This window comes from Dermochelys coriacea, chromosome 7 (assembly GCF_009764565.3).
Source record: "Dermochelys coriacea isolate rDerCor1 chromosome 7, rDerCor1.pri.v4, whole genome shotgun sequence".
Lineage (NCBI taxonomy): Eukaryota > Metazoa > Chordata > Testudines > Dermochelyidae > Dermochelys > Dermochelys coriacea.
In genome coordinates, this window is record NC_050074.1 from 95151271 (window position 1) to 95173573 (window position 22303).

The 22303-nt window shown below is 38.1% G+C and overlaps 1 protein-coding gene across 5 annotated transcripts in view; it reads left to right on the plus strand.

The window, feature by feature from the left end:
- IDE (insulin degrading enzyme) overlaps nucleotides 1-8823 on the plus strand; it is a 98013-nt gene extending 89190 nt beyond the window's left edge. For all 5 annotated transcript variants that reach the window (XM_043519584.1, XM_038408834.2, XM_043519583.1 and 2 more), the window contains 3 exons: nucleotides 4534-4606; nucleotides 5897-5964; nucleotides 6563-8823. In XM_043519584.1, coding sequence (XP_043375519.1) covers nucleotides 4534-4606; nucleotides 5897-5964; nucleotides 6563-6658 — 237 coding nt within the window. In that variant the 3' untranslated portion in view covers nucleotides 6659-8823. The remainder of the gene's footprint in view (nucleotides 1-4533; nucleotides 4607-5896; nucleotides 5965-6562) is intronic.
- The last annotated feature ends 13480 nt before the right edge of the window (nucleotides 8824-22303 follow it).

Below are 22303 nucleotides of genomic sequence, written 5' to 3' on the forward strand. Positions count from 1 at the left end.
CCAGGTCCAGATACAGGAAAGCTGCAGGCCAGGTACATGGTCCTTGGTGAATACATTCACCTCTCACTATACCATCACACAACATGCTAGAGATGATGCAGCTTTCAGCTGAGCAGTGCTCCAATAGGTGATTCCTTAATGCCGACCCCATCTCCAGGGTAGAGCTTGGGAGTCGCCTGATTGAAATCGATATGAACAAGCACTTGAAGAAAAAACAGTTACTCACTTTCTTATAACTCTTGTTCTTTGAGATGTGTTATTCACATCCATTCCAATACCCACCCTCCAACCCCTCTGTCGGAGAAGCCGGCAAGAAGGAACTGAGGAGGGGCCGGGTTGGCAGGGTCGTATATTGAGCGCCATGAAGGCACCACTCCACAGGGCTCCATAGCCGACCCAATGGGAGCTGCTGGGGGGAAAAATTTCCGGCAACTGTGCACGTGGTGCATGCACACCTGATTGGAATGGACATGAACAACACATCTCGAAGAACAACAGTTACAAGAGGGTGAATAATCGTTTTTTCTATGCTGCAAAAGATGGGTTGCACATCTTTTTCACAATATTTCAAAATATTCATGTAGTTTTATTACTTGCAAAGCAGCTGACAGCGAAAGGAGTATTTTGAAAAATATTATAGATACCAATAAATCTGTTCATATATCTGAGATTCTCTTACCTTCATTATCACTAATAATAGTCTTAGGGAGTTCATTTGTTCCTTTTTTTTTTTTTTTTTTTTTTTTTTTTTTCCCCCTACCTGGAAATTCGTGCTGTAGAAAATCTTCAATATCCTATAAATGTTGCCGTTCTCCACTGGGAAATGCGGTTTTGCCATTTTTTCTTCAAAATCATATTCTTGAAAGGATACAGAAATCATGTATTTCAGAGTAGCAGCCGTGTTAGTCTGTATTCGCAAAAAGAAAAGGAGTACTTGTGGCACCTTGGAGACTAACAAATTTATTAGAGCATAAGCTTTCGTTTTCTTTTTGAGAAATCATGTAAGAATTCTGACCAGACTTCCCTGACCCATGGCACAAATAGATTTCTAAGCAACAGAGCCATGGGCCTATTCCTCTACCAGGGTCAGTGGATATGAAGGAAGTGGTATAAAGACCAATTCACCCCATCCCCAAACTACTTGATGTCCTAGAGAATGAGCTGCGGCAGGATTCACTCTGCAGTTTCCCAGATATTCTGTGGAACTGGTAGCAGCATGATCAGTTTACTAACCAGCACTGTGCAAGCATATCTTCCCTCACTATGGACCATTTACCCCATGTTCCAGAATGACTGTATATTTGTCAGATTTCCCAGCTCTTTGTCAGATCTGGGAAAGGAACTCCCCGCCTCGCAGCAAAATGAAATGTGGAACAGATTGTTTAGCATAAGTAGCTCACACATACTGTAAGTAGCCCATCAATACCTCTGCAGTCATAGGACAAAAATATAGTAAACTTTCCAGAGAGATTAAAGTCAGGTTTCAGCAGAATATGCTAAATATCTCTCTGGAAACTGTTATGGATCTTAAATGACTGGTGAGATGTGCACACAAAACAAACTCAAAATCTAACACATCCAGGACAGATGGAAAAAGTTACTTTTCCTTTAACCAGGCAGAGGTATGCTTCTTCAGTAGATATGTAGAGGTTGATTATTGAGAACTCATGAAAGTAGAAAATAGTGAAGAGACTTATTCATATCTTTAAGAATGATATGAGACTGCAATGACACATGTTAGTGTGTTTGAAGTATATATGCTTTCATCCCCATCTGCAGCGTAAATGTTATCAGTTCATGCAGAAAATACATTTTTTTTTAAATGAGCTGAATTTGTTTTCTTATAGAGTAGTAAATTGTTCTGAGTGTGCTTGCAAAGATTTGCCCTTTTTGTGCTTTTTATTTTAATTTTGCTATGGACTCTTATGAGAACTAGACAAATTGTAAGACCCATGTATTGGCAGAATTTCCCATTATAATTTGACTAATGGTGTTAGTCTTTTGCTGATAGGCTGATTCAAACAACAAATTATTTATCAAGTTATTTTTCTTTAATGATTTACCTTGCCTATATAGTCATTACATACATTAGTTGGAGAGCGAAGGTGGGTGAGGGGGGTATCTTTTATTGGACCAACTTCTGTTGGTGAGAGAGACAAGCTTTCAAGCCACACAGAGCTCTTTGTCAGATCTGGGAAAGGAACTCCCAGCCTCGCAGCAAAATGAAATGTGGAACAGATTGTTTAGCGTAAGTAGCTAACACATACTGTAAGTGGCCCATCAATACCTCTGCAGTCATAGGACAAAAAGAGGAGTTAGTGGGTTACAGATTGTTGTAATAAGCCATAAATCCGGTGTCTCAGTCCATGATTTTTGCTGTCTAGCACAGTGATGAATTTAAGCTCCCAGGCTCATCTTTTGTAAGTGTTGTTGAGTTTTCCTTTGAGGTTGAGGACTGATAGGTCAGATAACTTTGTGAAAAAGGTTTCACGCACAGGTGATATAGTGTTTTGGGTTTTATCATTTTCCTGTGTGAGTTTATTTGAGAGAATAGTAATTGTCCGGTTACACCCACACAATTGTTGTTGGAGCGTTTAATGCACTGGTTGAGGTACACTACATATTGTGATAGGCATATGTAGGATTCATGGATCTTGAAAGGTGTATTGTGGGAGGTGTTGGTTATTGTAAGCAGTGGAGATATGTGTTCAAGTTTTGCATCTATTGTTCTGGCAGGGTATGGTGCTGCTTTGAGTTTCTGTGTCCTGGTCTGTGGGGAGCTTGCTTCTGATGCTGAGCTTGGAGAGGTTGGGGGGTTGTTTGAAGGCCAGAAGAGGGGCTTCAAGAAAGATTGATTTTTTTTTTTTAAGATGGTCCCCATCGAGTATGTGCTGTAGTTATTTGATCCTTCATATGGGTTCCAGTGCGTGTGGGGGTAGGTGACAACTAGAGTTGTGCGGTCAGAGAGGGTTTTGTTTCTTTATTGAAGCAAGTTCTCTCTGGGTATTTGGGTGCCCATTCCAGGATGTGATGTATTTCTCAGGAGGAGTGTCCTTGTTTGGGGAAGGTGGTTTTAAGTCTGTTAAGGTGCATATTCTGTGGTATGAGTGCCTGGCTATAGATAACACATTTCTTAGGCTATGACTACAGTACAGACCTTACAGCAGCACAGCTGTACCGCTGCAGCTGTGCCACTCCAAGGTCTCTTGTGTAGCTACTTTATGCTGGCAGGAGAGAGCTCTCCTGCTGGCATAATTAACTATCCCCAACAAGTGGTGGTAGCTATGTCAGCGGAAGTGTATCTCCCGCCAACATAGCACTGTCCACATCGGTGCTTTTGTTGGTGAAACTTATGTTGGTCAGGGGTGTGGTTTTTTTCACACCCTGACTGACAAAAGTGCTAGTGTAGGCAAAGCCTTAGTGTGTTTGGCATGGTTAGTGGATCTGTGAAGGTAGATGTGGTGATCCATGAGTTTCTTGTATATGGTTGTATGTAGAGTTCCATTGTTCAACCCGATTGTGATGTCCAGGAAGTTGATGCTAGTGTGGGAGTGTTCCCGAGAGAGTTTAATGGGCAGATGGTGGGAGAATGGTCCCTGAGAATGTTTAACTAGTTATGCTAAACAATCTATTCGCCTCACATTTTGCTGTGAGACTGGAAGTTTCTTTTCCAGACCTGGCAAAGAGCTCTGTACGGCTTGAAAGCTTGTCTCTCTCATCAACAGAAGTTTGTCCAATAAAAGAGATTCCCTCACCCACCTTGTCTTGCTAATATACTGGGACCAACACAGCTACAACTACGCTGCATGTATCAATTAGTTAAACCCACAGAGACCTATTAAAAATCAAAGACCGCAAATTAAAAATTACTAAAAGAGATTTCTTTAATAGATGGTTAATAAGTGATAACCTATATGGTGGTTCAAGGTACCAGTACTCCATCTAGTTGGAATAGATTTCTTTCAGTCCATTTTAATGTTTGTGCTAATACACAGTGTATCATTATCCAGTTGTCCCAGGATGCAGGAAGGGACACTAGAAACGTTTACATAGTTAGGTGAGCTGGCCCAACTGACTTTGACATCTGTGCTCACGGTTGATGTGCTTCCCCAAGGCTACTGGGCTCTGCTGTTACAGCTCTGTAGAAACTCTGTAGGACGAAAGATCTAGTGTGTAATCCTGATTCCATTGAAATCAATGGCAAAATTCTCATTGATTTCCACAGAGCCAGCATTTCACCGCTAGTTCCTTGGAGCTTCTGAACTTCACGAGACTGGATCTCTCATGCAGCTCAGTTCTGAAATCATTAAGAGCTGTGAAGGACTGGAACTTCGGTTAAAATTCCAGGGACATGCCCAACAAGGGTTTAAAGAATCAAAATTTGACTCTAACATTAATTACCACTAAAGTTGCATGTTAAATGGGTGTCATCACTTCTAATATATAGACAACATATAGGGCTCCCCTTCCTGATAGAAGCTAGCTGTCACTTAGATTCTGTTGTGGAATAACTGACCTTGCTGCTTTCTGTAGGAGATGTTGGCAGTAGATGCTCCTAGGAGACACAAGGTATCCGTACACGTCCTTTCAAGGGAAATGGATTCCTGTAAGTATTGTATTGCATAGATTTGCATAGATAAACGCTGATAGATTTTTAAATTTATTCCTGTTCAAGTCAGACAAATACAGCAGTATGTTGTGCAGTACAAGTACAATGCACTATGAAATGAAATTTCGGAAAGGAGGTTTATGGCTTCTTGGAGGAAGGTATTTTCACCCAGGTATTTTCCAGAAGGATATTTAAAAATAGTTCATTTGAGGGATGTTCAGATAGTTGTGGGTTTCCAGACACAATAAAGATGATGAGCCTGCCATTCCTTCACCCATTCTGAAGTGTCTGTTAAAATGGTATGTCCTAAAATGTACAACTTCTTCTTCTATTTTTAATAACAAGACACTAAGAAAAACCTGCAAACATCTTGCTCTGGAAAATAAAATATTTAGTATGTCTGTGTAGAAATGGAATAAACTGTTCTGATCATCAGTGAAATGTCAGTCTGTTGTTGGGGCATTTCTGAGGAAAGAAATATGTAAATCCTACAATTGGTAATATGAAACATACTAATTTTTATTTAGATTTTATTTCCAATTAATTAACTAATCAGTTGGAAAATAGACTCAGTTGTCATTTATTATCAACTATCCTGTTCCTCTCTAGAGTTAAAATGTAAAAAAATAAAACATGGTTTCACTAATTATCTGCAAGATTGGTGAAAAATTTTCCATGACATTTTGTGCAAAATCATTTGTCAATTTGCGTCAGGTTGTGTGTGTGTTGTGACACTGAGGGTCTAAGGTAACTTTCCCATCTCTAACTTCCATGACTGACTGACCTTTATTAAGTTCTTTTAGCTGTTAATAAAATGCATGAGTAGCAAGAACATAAATGTGCTTTTAAAATGTAAAAATGAAATTAGAGTGGTCTGTCTGCCACAAGGGAGCAATAGTTGTAGGATGTTGGGTAGCCCCTGGAAAATATATAGGGAACACAGATGTATGATTGTTGTAACTGGCGACGAGATGTTATCCTTGCTCCACATAAATTCAGTCAATAGTATATGTATCTATCAGTTAAACGCTGATTCTTCTAGAAGGTGATTCAAAGTGGTATTGACTAGTTCACTAAGTCTTTTTATTTCAAACCCTCTTAACTATTTATTGATCGGGGATATTTAGGAGTATAAATTAGGTGGTGGGTTCTGCTAAGCAAAAGCTACAGGAAGGGATCTTAAAATTCATAAACTGTACTTTTAGCTACTTGTCTAACTTAAGAAGTAGTTCCTTTGAGAAGATATTTTAGAAGCTGCAGTCTTTCTAAGTTAATTTTGTTTAATAGGTCCTGTTGTTGGAGAATTTCCAAGCCAAAATGACGTAAATCTGGCACCTGCACCCCCCTTGCCTCAGGTAAAAAAAAAAAAAAAAATTAGTTGATAGTATAGAAAAATGGGCATTGAGTGAGGCTACAGACTTTTTGAAATCCTGACTGTGACATTATAATTACAAATTGAGGTTCCGGCTCACAACTGTCTCAGAGCTTCTACTTTTTTTACAAACACATTGCCTGCTTTTGTACGTGTGGATGTTACCCTGTTTCGAAACAGAAGAGGAAACTTCTGCTTTATGCTGGGCTTTCCAGTTGCCTTTGTCCCTCTGAATCCGTTGTAGAAGCAGTAGATGGAAGTAGGTAATTATATGCTGAGCACCTACGCTATGGAATAAATGTATTCTAAATATAGTCTGAAATAATTTAGACTAAATCTAAAAGTTCTGATTGGGTTCAAAGCTTAAAAGCCATTTTATAATGTTGTGAGTGTAAGAGTAATGCTGTTTTTGAGGAACTGATGATCTGATATTTCAGGGCAAAAGAGAACAAATAGGATTTGTATGTATGTGGATAGAACAATTAAGTGATAACATCTGAAAATGAGCATTTCTCATGTTTTTTATTTGATATTGAGCAAAGGTTTTTTATTTTTGTTTTTTCAAATAAACTTCTCTGCAGCCTGATGTGATTCAAAATATGACCGAGTTCAAACGCAGTCTACCACTCTTTCCACTGGTGAAACCACATATCAATGCCATGGCTTCAAAACTGTGAAGAATCCCAATGGATAAAGAAATGCAAAGGAATTAATTTCAAGAGGTTTTATCATGAACAAACATCTTAAAGATTATTAAGATAAACAATCCTGTCCCTTCTGAGAGTCCCTGATTCACTCTTGGTTCATTCAGCATTATTGGTGTGATAGGGATACAGAGAATTAGAAAATTAGTTGTAGTCATGTGTCATTTATATTACAAAACAACTGTTGAAAACCAAAATCAACCAGAATATTAAAGGCTCTTGTAGATGCAATATATTTTTAAAATAGTATATCCCTTAAAATTTTCATTTTGATAACAGAATTTGAAGAAGCCTCCAGACTAAACTGATCTTGCTTAAAATATCCATGTTGTTCTTGCAAAAGGCCATTGAAAATAGCTCTAAATAATTTTTTCAAGAAAAAAAGTATTAAGCCTTTTGGGGGGGGAGGGCAGAGCAAAACTTTTCATAAAAAGGAGGCTTTGACATTTTTTGAAGGATAAAGTGTTGAATGATGCCTTTTTTTAATTGATCTTCAGTGCAACGAACTTGTTTTTTATTTAAGATTTAAGTAGATCAGTGAAAAAGAGGAAATTTTGCAACAAAATAATAAACAATGGAGTTGTCTTTAACAGAAGAAGAGTAATAAAATATATTGGCATGGTTTTAATCTTTATATACAAATTTGGGGACATTTTATATTCAAACTAGTAAAATGCTGGAAACACTTGGGTAGTCCATCTTATTTTTGTGAGTGTTATGCTTGTCTCTTGATTGTTAATACCTCATTCAATTTCTCAGGGTTGCTCTGAGTTGTTTCCTTCTGGTTGAATAATAAAAATTGGTTTTTTTTAATTGACATAATCTTTGTTTCCAGTTGTTCATAAACTGGACGAGGTCGCCAATTTTTTTTTTTTGCTCAGTATATTGTTATATTAGGCTTCGATCCAGCAAAACACTTAAAAATGCACATAACTATAAGCATGTGCATAAGTGCTTTACTAGATCAGAGCCTTAGTTTTTGACATAAGCACAGCTAAAGTCAAGTTTGGTCCCATGAATGCATCAATTGAGTTTCCTGTATAGGGCTACATGGCTTAGATGATCAGTCTTCACACTCCTTTTTCTGTCATTCAGACATTCAAAACAAAACAGCAGCACAACACACTAGTTAATTCAGGTTATATCACAAGATCAGCACAGAAACACAGTTGGCACATGTATAATTCATAATTTTAATTCATAAAGAAAATACCAGAATAATATATAATGAATTCAATTCTTCAGCCTTTACTGAGCTTAGTGACTTCAGTGGTGGTTCTGCCTCAGTAAAGAAGGCAGGATTAGGCCATAAAGTACAAAAAGGATTTTAAAAAGAGTTTTTAGTTTAGTAATGTAACAAAATATTTTAAGACTATCTTGCCTTTTGATGTGTATAATTTACTGTACACGTTTGGCAGGGCAGGATGTGCTAAACACTGAAAACTTAAGGGCCTAATCATGTGAACACTTATCAGGCATAGCACTTAATACCATAAATACCATTAACATCTTTGAGACTTTGCCCACTATTAACAGAACCTGAACCGTTGGCCCTAATCTTGCATATAGTTAAATACATGTGTTGCTTTACTAACATGAGTAGTGCCATTAGCCCATTGAGGTTAATGGGACTACTCACATGAATAAAGCAAAACATTTACTTCAGTGGGATTACTCACACGAGTAACATTACATGCTCTTAGTGTTTACAGAATCAGGGCCCGAGTTTATATTTATCCAAGAAATGCTGCTTTAATTGAATAAATATCAACTTAAATGCTGTTAAAAAGTTTACAGCATAAACTGTTTACAAAGAATAATTTTGAAAAGTGCTGTTTCCATGTGATGTTTGCCTGTTGTCAATGGAGGCCAATAGCATTTCTCTCTAGCGTGAAGGAAAAAATATAAACACACTATAGGAAAAAAATGAAATGCTGCTACTTTTTACTCTTTACCATATTCTTCATGAATGTTTCATACGTTATGGCTTGCTTTGCCCATAATGCATTTTTTTGTTTATAATTTCCTTTTGGTTAAGATTATTTGTATTATAGGTATTAAAAAATAAATGTTGACTGCACACGATACAAATTATATATTTTTGGGATTTAGTATTTAAACATAGCACTCTTATGGTGGGGGAAAAAAATGAAATGGCCTCTATTTTGTATAAAAAAAAAAAAATTATAATTAGTGATGTGAACTCAAATTTTAACAATTTATATATGTGCATGCGCACACACATATATCTATACATAAAAACTGGAGTGATGTTATATTTAACACAGTACCACAAATCATTTTTTCCAGAAAAGAACATTTAGTATTTTTTAAGTTCTGGAGTGAAAGTGGGAACTCATGTAGCCTGACAGCAACTTTTAATTGCTTTTAAGTGTTCTCCAGCATTTTACAGTTTCTGAGTTTGATACAGCAGTACAGTTTGTTAACTCAGGCATATTAATGGATTCATTTGAATGGATCCAAAGCTGCAGTGTCTACAAGCAATAACAGACTACCTAGAATACACTGTAATTCCGTTTCAGTGCTTGTTAAATTAAGTTTATGTAACAAACCATAAATTATTAGATTGCAGTAATTTTTGCAAGTGCTATTTTGAGCAGTTGATGTGTAATTGGGTGCATGTGACGCAGCCAGTATGACAGAGTGCTAGAGTTACCCTGTTTACAATAAACAATCTGATTCAATCTTTGGAGTTCATTTGTTTTCTTTTTATTCTGTTCTGTTCTGGTAATGTTACATCTATCAGCTGAAGTGTTGGTTTTTCTATAGCATTGATCATAAAGTGCTGCTGACTGAACTGCCTTGACTGGCTGGGATTGCTTTATTGTGCTTCCAGTTAATTTCTGCTAGGGAAGTGCCAGAGGGCAGTGGTGCATGTTGCATAAATATCCTGATGGCTTCCCTACATGAAGATAAGAAGATTATTTTAATATATAGATTTTATATATAGGCAGATGTCTCTCTATTTAAAAAAAAAAGTAATCATAAAGGAGGTTTTTTAAAATTACTAAATCTTGAACTGGCAATCTCGGAGCAGCCTATTAGACCATCACTGCAGCTTGATAGTGTTATACTTCGGTAGCTTAACTTTGGTAGCTATTGCGTTCATTTTATTTTATTTTTTATTTTTTTTTTAAAATATATGTATAAAGTAAAATGCCTGTTACTAGGGTTAGAGATTAGTGAGGTTTACTGCTGGGAACTAATACATGATGCGAGTTCTGAGTCCCAAAACCTCCTTTTTTGCTGCCCCTGCTGGTGGGGGGCTCCTAGAGAAAAGCTTCTTTTAGGTTGCCAGGAGAAACAGTCCTGAAGGGTGACAGTTGGTATTGGGAAGAGGGATTGAAAGGACTTTACAGCTTAAAGTGGGGTTACAGGCTTGTCATTAGTGTGGAGGAGGATGCCAAAAGGATTTGACTTTTGAGAAATGAACTCTGAAGACCACTCATTCACCCAAGATCCACCTAGTCTAGTATCCTGTCTCTGACAATGGCCATCACCAGATGTCTGAGGAGGTGGAAAAACTGCCAGAAGGCAGAGGTGAAATAATCTGCCCCCCAACATTAAGTCTTATCCTGTGTCTTAATTCCTGAAACATGAGGTTTAAATTTCTCTTCGCAAAATGTATTAATTGTAAGTCTGGATATTCTTGATATCCACATAAATGTCCAGTCCTTTTCTGAATCTTGTTAAATTCTTGGCCTGAAAAGGCTTCCTGTGGCAACGACTTCCACAGTTTAAACACGTGTGAAAAAGTATTTCCCTTTATCTGTTTTGGAATTTCCTACCTCTCAATTTCATTGACTGTCCTGTCGCTCTTGTGTTATGGGAAACTTCTGGTTTCAGAGTAGCAGCCGTGTTAGTCTGTATTCGCAAAAAGAAAAGGAGTACTTGTGGCACCTTAGAGACTAACAAATTAATTTGAGCATAAGCTTTCCACCAAATGCATCCAATGAAGTGAGCTGTAGCTCACGAAAGCTTATGCTCAAATAAATTTGTTAGTCTCTAAGATGCCACAAGTACTCCTTTTCTTTTTGGGAAACTTCTGTTCTCCCTGTCTCAATCTACCCTCTCTAAACCATTTTTTAAATATGGCCCCTCTTATTCATCTCCTTTCTTGAATCGCTTCATATGAGAATTTTCCATGAGTTTCTTTGACCGCAGTGCAGTGAGCAGAGGCCTGTCATTGAGCTGTCTACAAAAATGAACAGGTCCCTTTTTTGAGTCAACACAGTTCATTTATTATTCAAATCAGTTTCAGATTTATTATTCAGATTTAAATCAAGTTTTGCACATTCTGTGGCTGCATGCCCCAGAAAACACAGTGCTTCTATACATACGAGATATTTTAAATGTATGATTCAGGGAAGCTCAACAGAGAGGACTTCAGATCTACAGGCCTATTCCTATGTTGTTTTAAAGGTAGAAGAAATATGAATCTTAACTATCTCTCCTATCTTTGATATGATTTCAGAAGAGGCCAAGCATATGAGTCTATCTGCAGTGCTCCAGAATACACAGTTTGAAATTGATAGGTAACAGGTGTGCACTCTGGGGACATAAAGCACAAAGTGTGTAACATTTGAATTAAAAGTTAAAGAAAAACAATTAGCCTGAGTAGGAAGTCAAGGGTTCCAGGAGAGTCAAGAAATGTCAATGTTAAGCATGGTAAAATCATATTGGACCATCTTAAACTGTGAGATTATGTCCAGATCCAATTTATCTAAACTCAGGCTTCTAAATGAGATTAGTATTTAAAGTATTTATGAATTTTTAAATTCAAAAAAAAAATTTTCAAACCTGTTCAAAGCCCATGTCCTTAGTGAGGACTAACTGCACAGCAAGATTTATGTTTAAAGCTATTAAAGGAATTCATTTGACAAGGAAATGTGGGAGGCAGTTTAAAACAGGAAGTTGGAAACATTTTACAGCTGCATAACTCAAAAATGGCTCATTGGATGCTGTTGAGTTTTCCAACTTGCCTTGGATATGAATGAAATTTAGTATGAGAAATTTCAACCCAAATGGATATCTTTTGGTGAAGCTAGAAGGGGCCATAATGTATTAGTGACTCCAAAGCTGGAGGAACTGAGAGATGTCAACCAGTTCTGCAGTTCCTTTACGAAAATCTGGCCTGCTAACACGAATATTCTGAGCCTTCAGCATCGTTGAAGGAAATTGTTTCTCACAATGAACATTGAGTTCCGGGAAGACTCAATTGTGAGGTACTTAAATGTGGTCACTGTGACCTTCACATCACACTCTTTCCATTATTATTCACTGATGTATATCTGTTAAAGCTCAAGGTTCAGAAATCTGAAAATTCTATGCAAATGACAATGCCATATCTTGCATATTTGATTGATATGAATTTCCTTACATAAATTGGAGAAAAAGTTAACTCTGACAGGACTGCAGCATCGAATGAGCTTTAGGCACATAGGAATTGTTGTATTCGTAGCTGGCTTCAGCATCTCCCCAAAATTGGGTGCTTGGCTCTGGCTGCTTCTTCCCCCTTGCTTATTAGCTTAGAGGGCTCTGGCCTGTCATTCTAGCTATACCTACTAGTTTATGGCCATGCTGGATTGGGTGCCTATGCTTTAGGATATGTTTCTGTGTTTAGCGTTCGCCTGGCTGGGTCCTGGTGAAAGCTAATCATAAATATCACTCCTAGAGTAAGTGATCCTAACAAAGAATATCCAGCCTAGAGTGTTTCCTCAGCGCTCCAAGTCAGGAAACATAAGCAACGAGGCAGGAACGGTTCAGAAAGCAGCTGAAAACAGGAGCTCCCCAACCAGAACAGGAGTCTGAACAGATCAGCTGAAATATATAGCCCATGACTTGTAATGTGAAACCTAATAAGAATGTACATTAAGCATCCTTTATGGGGGTCCAGGCTATAATGTACTTAAGGGTGGAGTAGTATGTGTAAGATAAGGCTTTGTATTTTGGAATTTCTGCTTTGGAATTAAACCTAATTACTAGCTTAGGCCTGTTATGAAATTTAAAATATAGATAATCATATCTAACTAAATGTATACAAAATGTACACTGTATTATGGTGTTTGCCCACACCCTGCACCAACCTATTACAAATAAAAATGCAGTTAAAAAACTTAAAAGTTGAATTACTGTAACATAATACTGTGCGTATAAGTTGAAAGTAGGTAATTGCATGATATATTGCACCCCTTTCTCTGATAACACTCTATCATGTAATATCTAGTTTAACCTATATTAAACTTTTGGGGGAAGAGACCATGTGTGATGTTTATAAATTGTCATGCACTTTATGGCACTGCATAAAGAATAATCTTTACTCGACCGTTTAAATGTTGGATCCAGTAATTAAGAGTGAATAGAAGACCTGTCTTTATTGCAACCCTTAGAAACTAATGCTAATAGGATACTTCGAGCTTTGAAAGTATCAGAGTGATATATAGTAGGATCTCTTACCACTTTTTAACTTTGTCATTTCCTCTGGAATAAGCCAAGAGAATAAAGAGGAATCAAGAAAACCATTCAGTTTGGGAACTAAATCCTCCCTATATTGTGTAATTAAGCTGCCTAATATATGGAGTAGATTAATTTGTTGCATAGTATCTAAAGATAATTCAAAATAATGGCATTCCTCTTCTGCTCCTGTAGTTTCCAAAACATGTAGATTGTAAACTTAATTTTGTCCTAAAAACCTTTTAAAGAGCAGTTTAAAATTGCAGAGTTACTAATATTTGAATAGGTTTCAGAGTAGCAGCCGTGTTAGTCTGTATTCGCAAAAAGAAAAGGAGTACCTGTGGCACCCTAGAGACTAACAAATCTACCAGAGCACAAGCTTTCGTGAGCTACAGCTCACTTCATCCGGGATGCATCCGATGAAGTGAGCTGTAGCTCACGAAAGCTTGTGCTCTGGTAGATTTGTTAGTCTCTAGGGTGCCACAGGTACTCCTTTTCTTTTTGCTAATATTTGAATAGTGTCATAGCTCTGGCATTATAATATATGCAACAGTTTTTGTGTTGTTTTTTGTTTTGTTTTTTTCTTCAAATGACCAGATTAGGACCCAGCCCATTGGAAAGTACTCTGTGCAGACAGACCCTTATGCCTACAAAGATTCCCACTGGTTTCCCACTTTGCAGGATTGGGCCCTAACTTTGTAATGGCTCTGTAGACCTGTGTGATATAGTATGTTGCAAGATGTCAACCAAGCTCACTCACTGTTCCACAGGAGTCATTCTATGTTGTTAGGGCAAAAGAAAGACCTAAAAATCAAGAAAAAAAATTGGTCTACATTTGTAAAATGTACTTTTTTAAAAAACCCTTCTAAATTATATAAATAGTGTATCTTTTCAAAATTGTGTAGCGAGCTATTTAAGTGTCTGACCCTCTAGCAATTCAGGATGATGTAACTTGTTTAGAAAGTGACGGCAAAGCAAAAATTAAAATTGAATTGGGTCTTGGTTTATGTGATGAGTACCCCACTAAACAAGAATGTCGGAGATACTCAGTAGAGAGATGCATTTTAAATAAACTGAAAATAATTTCCCCCACACCATTGGAAATTTCTGGTTCATTGAAGATCCTAGGATGAATCATTGAGTGATATTAGAGATACCATATGTCAAATACCAATGTTAGCAGAAACATGCACCGTTCTCAAAAGAGTATTATTTAATTGTTGCTGCAGAACCTAAAGGGGCTAGCCCCAATGGGTGGCACCACAGGATCTGCTGGCCAGTGGTACCCCTCCTGTTTTAAAGAGCTGCCACTGATGAATTCCCAGTGCTTATTCCTAGTTCTGGGATTGGTTAATGAGTGAGAGGGAGGAGGAGCAGAAGAGACCTTCCCCCAGTCTCATTGGCTCCCTGCCATTCTCAGTGTTTCTAAGGTACTCTAAAGAATTATGGCTTTTGATGGCTTGGGAGAGTTAATGTTTGTGTAACAAAATTTTGCAACTTGGGTTTTTTTTTTTAATGCCCAGTAAGTGAAGTTTTGAGGTCATTCCTTAACACAGTATAATTAAAGTGTAGTCCTACTCTGAAAAATAACTGCATTAAACAAGATCCTCTTAGTCAACTATTCTGTTCCCTATGCAAATTTAGAGTAATATCAGTTTTTATTTTAGTACAAGTTTTTACTACATTTTAATCCTGTTAGCCCTGTTACTAAAAGAGAGGGATTTTGATTCTATTTCTTCTTTTGCCCCGTTAATAGGAGTGCTTGTTAAATTTTCCAGTTGCACAGATAATCAGGTTACAAAATCACTGGATGCAAACCTAGCAATTTCTGAGTTTACTTAATCCTGTGCCAAATGTAGGCCTTGATCCTGCAGGCACTTCTGTTTCACAGGTCTAAAAGAGCAGAATTTGACCTGCAGAATCTTGTACTGGTGACAATGAAGGACAATAAAAGGCCACAGTTTGATTTTCAAAACCGATGCTGAGTTTGCTGAACTGGTATTTAGAAAACTATCTGTTCACCTATAAACTGAGCACATTTTAATATTGAAATCTCTGAGACAATAAATATTGGACCCAACAGTTCCATTTTATAGTCTTTTTTTTTTTTTTTTTTTTTTTAGAATAGAATTACACTTTAAATTATCACTTGAGGAGGCATGTTCAGATTTGTGGCTTAGACAATTAATGACCATTTACTACCCAAGCCACAACTATAGGGTGAGTATGGGTGGGTTTGCTTTACAACCCCCTTCCCTCTGGCCCTCCCTCCGCCCTGGGCCAGATTAGTGTTGTGGAGGGTGCACGTCGTGCAGTTGGTGGGTTCCTTTAATAAAAAGTTTGGGAATAACTGGTCTAGCAGTAGTACGTTTGGTTCTTTGTTCCCTGAGCCAGCTGTGATGTCACACTCGCCTTACAGTTTCAAACTGTTAAAAAACGAACAACAAACATCCCCCTCTCCTAACCATTTATGTATTATGTGCCACTTAGAGCCTGGTTAATGGATTTTTTAACACTTTTCTGAGCATAACATAAAATGAAAATTATGTTTTCTGTGCTGGTCACACTTAAAATTGTGAGAGGTTCTGTTGGGATATCATATTTTTGGCATTTAAGGGCTGTTATAAAAAGCATGGTGATCAATTGTTCTCCATGTCTACTGAAGGTAGGACAAGAAGTAATGGGCTTAATCTGCACCAAAGGAGAGTTAGGTTAGAAATTAGGAAAAGCTTTCCATAAGGGTAGTTAAACTCTGGACTAGGTTTCCCAGGGAGGTTTTGGAATCCCCATCACTGAGGTTTTTAAGAACAGATTAAATAAACACCTGTCAGGGATGGTTTAAGTATACTTGGGCCATCCTCCATGCAGGAGGCTGGACTGGATGACTTCTCAAGGTCCCTTCCAGCCCTATGAGTCATTTCTATGAGTCTATTAACATAATTATGGAGGGTTTCATTTATAGCTTTTTTTGATGTATCAAAGTTTAAAGAAAATTTGCTATGCAAAAAAAAAATTTAAAGTTGTAGATTATAGTTTAAAACATATTTTCTTTTATAGAAGTAGTATCTTTTTTGAATAGTTAATTTTTTTTAAACAAAAAGTTAATTTAATTGGTTGGAAAAGAATGTAATAATTCTGTATAAAAATGTCCTAAAATATTTTTTTTGTTTGTTTTTTGTTCTTGAGTTCCACGTCCTTGAAGGAGTTGTGCATCTCACCCTCTTTGTGCATGAACTGAGTTTCTTCATGTTTTCATGAGGAAAATCTTAAGAGGGGGGTGTGTGTGTGTATGGTTTTCAAAAATAAATGGTAACCTTAGGAAGAAAATTTTAAAATTGTTTGAGGTAATGAATTGGTTCACAATCACAATGTGCTGCACTTGTGAGGAATGTGTTGTTATTTTATAAGTAGTATAGCCATTGAAGTTCTGTCTCTTCACAACTTTACTGTTATGATGTCCGTCATTTGTATGTCTCAAATTGATCTTTCTCTCTCAAGTCTGTTGTTCATTCTGTGTTCTTGTCTCCTTTGTCCGGACAGTCTACCACATACTACTATAAATTCCGTTAATGTTTTTATCCTGTTCCTTTATATAATTTCTGTTTGTCTTGATGCCATAGATCAATATAATGGTTAGTACAAAATAGAGGTTGAACATATCCATGGAAATGTAGTTGAGTTTACTTTCATTTCTGCACCTCTGCTGAGTTTGAGGGGTTGTATTTGTTTACAGAACTTGTAAGCGTAGCTTAGTTTCTCCCTGCTGAATAGTGGCAACTCTGTGAAGCTTGGCCTATCTCATTGTCTGTAGCATATAAATTACTGGCACCGGAAATGTTGAATCGTGAAGCTGATGTTAGCATAAGCATTGGCGGTAAATAAAATTAAATTCCAACCTCATTTAAAACATCTTGTGCTATTATTTTTGTGTCCTTCATTTTGGGTCCATGTTTCCAGTTTGTGACTTAACTGAGACACAGGGTTGTAAGCCTGTGGCTGCTGAAAACCTTTTCCTTTTATGCAGTTGACTGAAGTCATTTAACCAGTTCTACCAAAGTGAAATGAAAACGACCTTATAGTACTAATGGCAATCCTCACGGAAATTACTTTTGCAGAGGACAGTGGTCTGGTCTGCAGCACCACTACATAAAGCTAAACACAGGCAGGACATGATTCTGTGGCACTGTATTCTTCTGTTTTTCCTGGGAGACTCCTGATTTTTAGCTACCATCTCCTGGAGAGACAGGAGGACTCCACAGGAACTGGGGTGAGATTCTCTACCTTTATCCACGCCTAATCTCAGTGATTGCTAAGTCACAGGGGCCTGGAGTGTGAGAAATGCCCACTTCCAGTTAGAAGTAGCTCTGCAGGAGATACCTTCACCACAGCAGCAGCTGCCTGCCCCCCACTCAATACTGCGCTTCTGCACCTGAAGCTGGGTCAGAGCTGAGTATAGAGGAAACCCAGTGCCTGCTGCTCCCACTGCCAAAGGCCTGCTGTCTCTGGTTTGTACCTGCTATTCCAGCTGTTGCCGTGCAACAGCCCTAAACCCCGTTCCCCTCTCATGCACAGGATGGGGTTTATAACCCCAGCACAAAATGTTTTCAGCCTTCTAGGAAGTAGAAACTTGCAATGCAATAAACCCCCAAATACCATCCACTTAAATACAATCTGACCATAGCAGTCATGAGAGCTGGGAGTAGAAAATTTTGAAAAAAGATTTTAAATTGCAGACATTCCCCTCCCAGCCTTGCTATAGCCCAGGAGTTGTGATGGTTGAGTATAACTAATTTGCTCCAGGCCATACTGTCCTTTCGTGTGTATGCGCTGGCTCTGCTCACTGTGCTGCTGTGCCAGGTTGGAAGCATGGATGAACACAGCCTTCTCCAGAGCATAGAGTTCTTTTCTTTCCCTCTGTGAACATGGATTCTGCAAGAGGCACAGTTTGGCACTGCCTGATCTGAATGCTGCAGAGCTGTGGCACCTGTGCACTGCATGGGCGCAGGCTGAATCAAGATTGACTTTTTTTTCTTCTCCTTCAAAGCAGGGCGTTCTGGGGTAGCTGGGGCACATTTAAAAGGAAACTGCAAGTGCAGAAGTTAGACTTCAGTCAGACGCAGGGCAAGAAGAGGATCAGAGAAGAGTGTGTTTTCTAAAAGTGCAAAACTGAAATTCCAGGTTTACTTTGAACCCCAGCTTCGTATATGTAGTTTTCTATGCTATTTTAAGTGTGCCTGGTGCTTATACCTGGGAGACAATGTCCCTGTTCCAAAGAGCTAATGAGCTGAATAATTTTTTTTACTAAACCTGCTGCAGAGTGAGCTTCATCTTACCTTAGCCTCCCTGTGTCTGTGTAGAAAAAGAGTCAGGAGGTGGAAATGGAGCAAGAGATGTTATAGAGAAGGAAGGTGTTTTAATGAAAGAAAAATCCAAAAAAGTGTAAAGAAATTGAGAGAACAAAAGATTGTGTGTCAGGGAAAAGCTGAGGTGAGCCAGAATAAGAAAAGAACGGGAAGGTAAATAATACAAAGCAGAGGTTCTCAAACTGGTCCATAGACTGAGCTCCATTCAGGTGGTCTGCGGATAGTTCCCTCTAAGGTACGCACTTGGGTGGCCACACACAAGAGAATGAAGGCAGATGTGTCTCTACTAATTAGGTGCCTGGACCCTGGAGAAGATGCAAATGTAAGGTGAGGTGGTGGCCTTGTGGGGAATAAGGAATAGGTCAGAGGGGGCAGTGGGATGAGAAGAGGGGGTGGGAGGAATTTGGGATGTGCAGGGCTGCAGCGGCCAGAGAAAGAGGCAACTTTCCCCAGCTCCAGGGCTGCGGCTGCCGGGGAGAGACCCCCCTCCTTCCCAGCCCCAGCTCAGGGGCTTCCGCAGTGCAGGAGAAAGTGGGAGACCCCCGTCCTTCCCAGCTCAGAGACTGCTGCGGTGGGGGAGAGAGGGCACATCCATCGCATTAGAAAGGTAAGACTACTGATATTAAAATGAGTTTTGTGTGCTTTTATTTGTAGAAAAAAAAGTGCTTTTTCAGCAATTTTCAAGTAGTCTGCAAAAAATAAAAAAAAAAAGTTTGAGAACCACTGATCTAAAGGGTTCTTCATTAATGTGCCTGCACAGTGCTTTGACTTTGTATGTGAAGATACTGTACATGTTTAATACATTTTAACCTAAATGGCAAAGGTGTTAGGGGTTTGTTTTTTTTTAAGGTAACTATACTGCTTTTCATCTTAAAGAGCTCTCCATTAGTGGGGATCAGGAGCCAGACACACAAAACATTGGGAAATTTTGCTTAAGGACACCAGGGGAAACTTATCTTCTGGAAGGCACTGTGGTATTTTTCTCTCCACGTAGAGCAGATATATAATTTACTGCTGAGTTGAGCTTTACAGAGGCTACACCTTCATCCATTCAGAAACTGAAGCTGATGCAGAATGTGTCAGCTGGCTGGTTATGTGGACTGTCTCACAGTGATCAGACCTGGCTGCCTATTTGTTTTTCAGGTGGAGTTTCAATGTTGACTTTGTAGATCAAAGTACTAAAAGGCTCCTTCCTGGTAGGACTCATCATATTTGAGAACTTTAATTTAGCTCACTCTCTCTATGAAAATGCAAAGATTTTTTTTTTCCTGGTTTTGGGAAATTGGACCCAATTTGATATTCTGGCAAGAGTATAAAAATATTGTAGAGGAATAAATAGAACTTTTCAGAACTGGAAGGTGGAAAAAGAACATGGCAGAGTTCTTGCCTTGAGAGAAATTGTTGTGCTTTATAAACATACTCTTTTGAAGACTGATTTGAACTCTTGCTGGAGCTCTCAACTGAAAAGTTGCTCTGTATGATTTGAAACATTTTGAATTATTTAAATTCTCATTTGCTGTAATTGAATAACATTGTGGTCAGTGATTTAACATGTTGAATTAATTATGACATTTTATTAAATTCACTTTTGTCTTTTCTCATGTCGGTTTTATTTTAAAGGAATCTGCTAAAGTAAAAAGTATGTGACCCCAATACAGAAGTGATGTTAGAGCTTTCTATGTTCTGAGTTTACCATTGTTCAAGAGAGTCTAAAGTGGGGTAACTAGCATATGGAGCCAGAAAAAGGTGCAAGTTAAAGGTCTATTCTAAATTGCACCTTATTTTCCTTGCTAAATTTCTCTCTTCTGGCCACTTGGTGTGTGAATTGCACCAGCTTTCCTTGAGAATGGGTTAGGACTCCCTTACACTAGTTTATAATCAATGGACAAATTCAGAAGTTATGTACATTGGGACATGTAAATTGCATGTTGGTAAGTGGGTGCAAGTCTAAGGGAGTTTACAGGGAATCTAAATTTGGTGTATCATACGTTTTTTTGAGAGGGCCACAAAAAAAGTGTTGCTCCAGCTCCCCTCTTGATTCAGATCCACTTTTGAATTTTGCTTTGTGAAATCTAAAGACTGCCTAAGCATTAGTAATACCTATGAAGATCTTTTTAGGATACTGGATGTCTCTCCATCACATTCCAAATCTCAGCTGAAAACATATCTTTGTCCCTTGCTGGTTTCTTGTAATTCCTCTCTGTGCTGTTCTCTCTCTAACTTTTATTTGTCTCTGGCATAATTCAGAATAACCTAAGTATGAGGACTGGAAGGGCTGTTGGTTTGGGAAAAGGTTCCTGCCATATACATTGTCTAGGGGGAAAGACCACAATTTCAGTATGGATAGAAGCATCTGTGTACAAGGAGAAAGATTCACACCTTTTCCAGGTTCCTTGGCATTCAATGGCTAAACCAGAACATGTTTGCTCTCTGCCTCTTTTAGTTGTCCTGATATTACAGCATGGCAATAAGAGAGCAGGGCACTAAGCTTTTGAAGACCCAACCACCGGTGGATAACCAAAGGAACAGACATAATTTCCTGATGCAGTTTGATTTCTTGTTGAACTAGGGGTCATTTAGAGTTAGAGCAAGAGAAGCCCAAGGGTCCTTTGAAGCCCCTTGTTTTCAAAATGAATAGCTCAAATTTGACTTCAGGGTTCTATGCTTCCATGCTGTTCTGTGTGTTCTGTACCATAACCTCATCAATATACTAGGTATACTAGGGTATAAACAGATGTACCTCTCTCATCTATCATACAGTATGTTTTATGGATTATCACAGTGACATTTAACTTGGGTTCCTTATATGCTTAAAAATGTTCCACTCTTAATATTGTTTGTCGTTACTAGTTCTAGATTGAGAAATTTATTGCAATCACAGTGAGACATTCACTTTTGATTTAATAAAACAGACGCTCACTTTATTACACCAAACCTGTATGTAGCCTACCATCAAAGAACAAGGTTTACATTTCTTATGGATCAGAGCCGTAGTTCTTGCATCTTTTACTCTTTATAAGCTATTCGTTAAGCTCAAAATATTATTCACTGAGATGTCAAATCAGTAGGTTAAATAGTAAGTTTCTCTTACAAATCACACAAGGGGTCACTGAATAAAATGTTGTCAAATTATCACCAAATGGTTGGTGGTAGCCACTTCATATATAGAATGTTGTTTTTATGACTTGCAACCTGCAGATAAGTAATGCTTAATATTTATATAGTATAAAGATCTTTAATAAGGAACTTATAATTAAAAAGCTTTAAACCAGAAATGAATTGAACTCTTAACTCAGAAAACGGCATAGGTCAAGAAAGGAGAAAAGAATAAAGAGTAAAAGCCCTGAGAGAGTGTGTCATGGCCCAGATCTGATGTTTGCAGACATCCAGATTCAGAAAGCCTCCTTAGACATCAACTATAGTGCATCTACAAAGGAGAAATTCAACTTTCCTCCAGGATTCTTGTCCCTAGACTAAATAAAAACTGTCCTTAAAGCCATCCCTAAAACAACATTTCATTCAGGTTCCTCATCCAAGCAATAGATAAGAATCTCAAGGCTTAACTCAGGATTTGGTCCTCATGAACCAAGCAGAAGTACCAAACTAGATAATTTCTAGACTCAACTCTTCTTGCTAATTTGACAATTATAACTAGACATTTTCCCTTTAGGTTCAATTTGAACCACTGATTAAGATTCAGCTTAGGAAGGTTTTGTTTGCCTGCAACTTGAAAGCTGAACTAATTAGAGGTAGGACACAACTACTGTAAATTTTGTTTAGG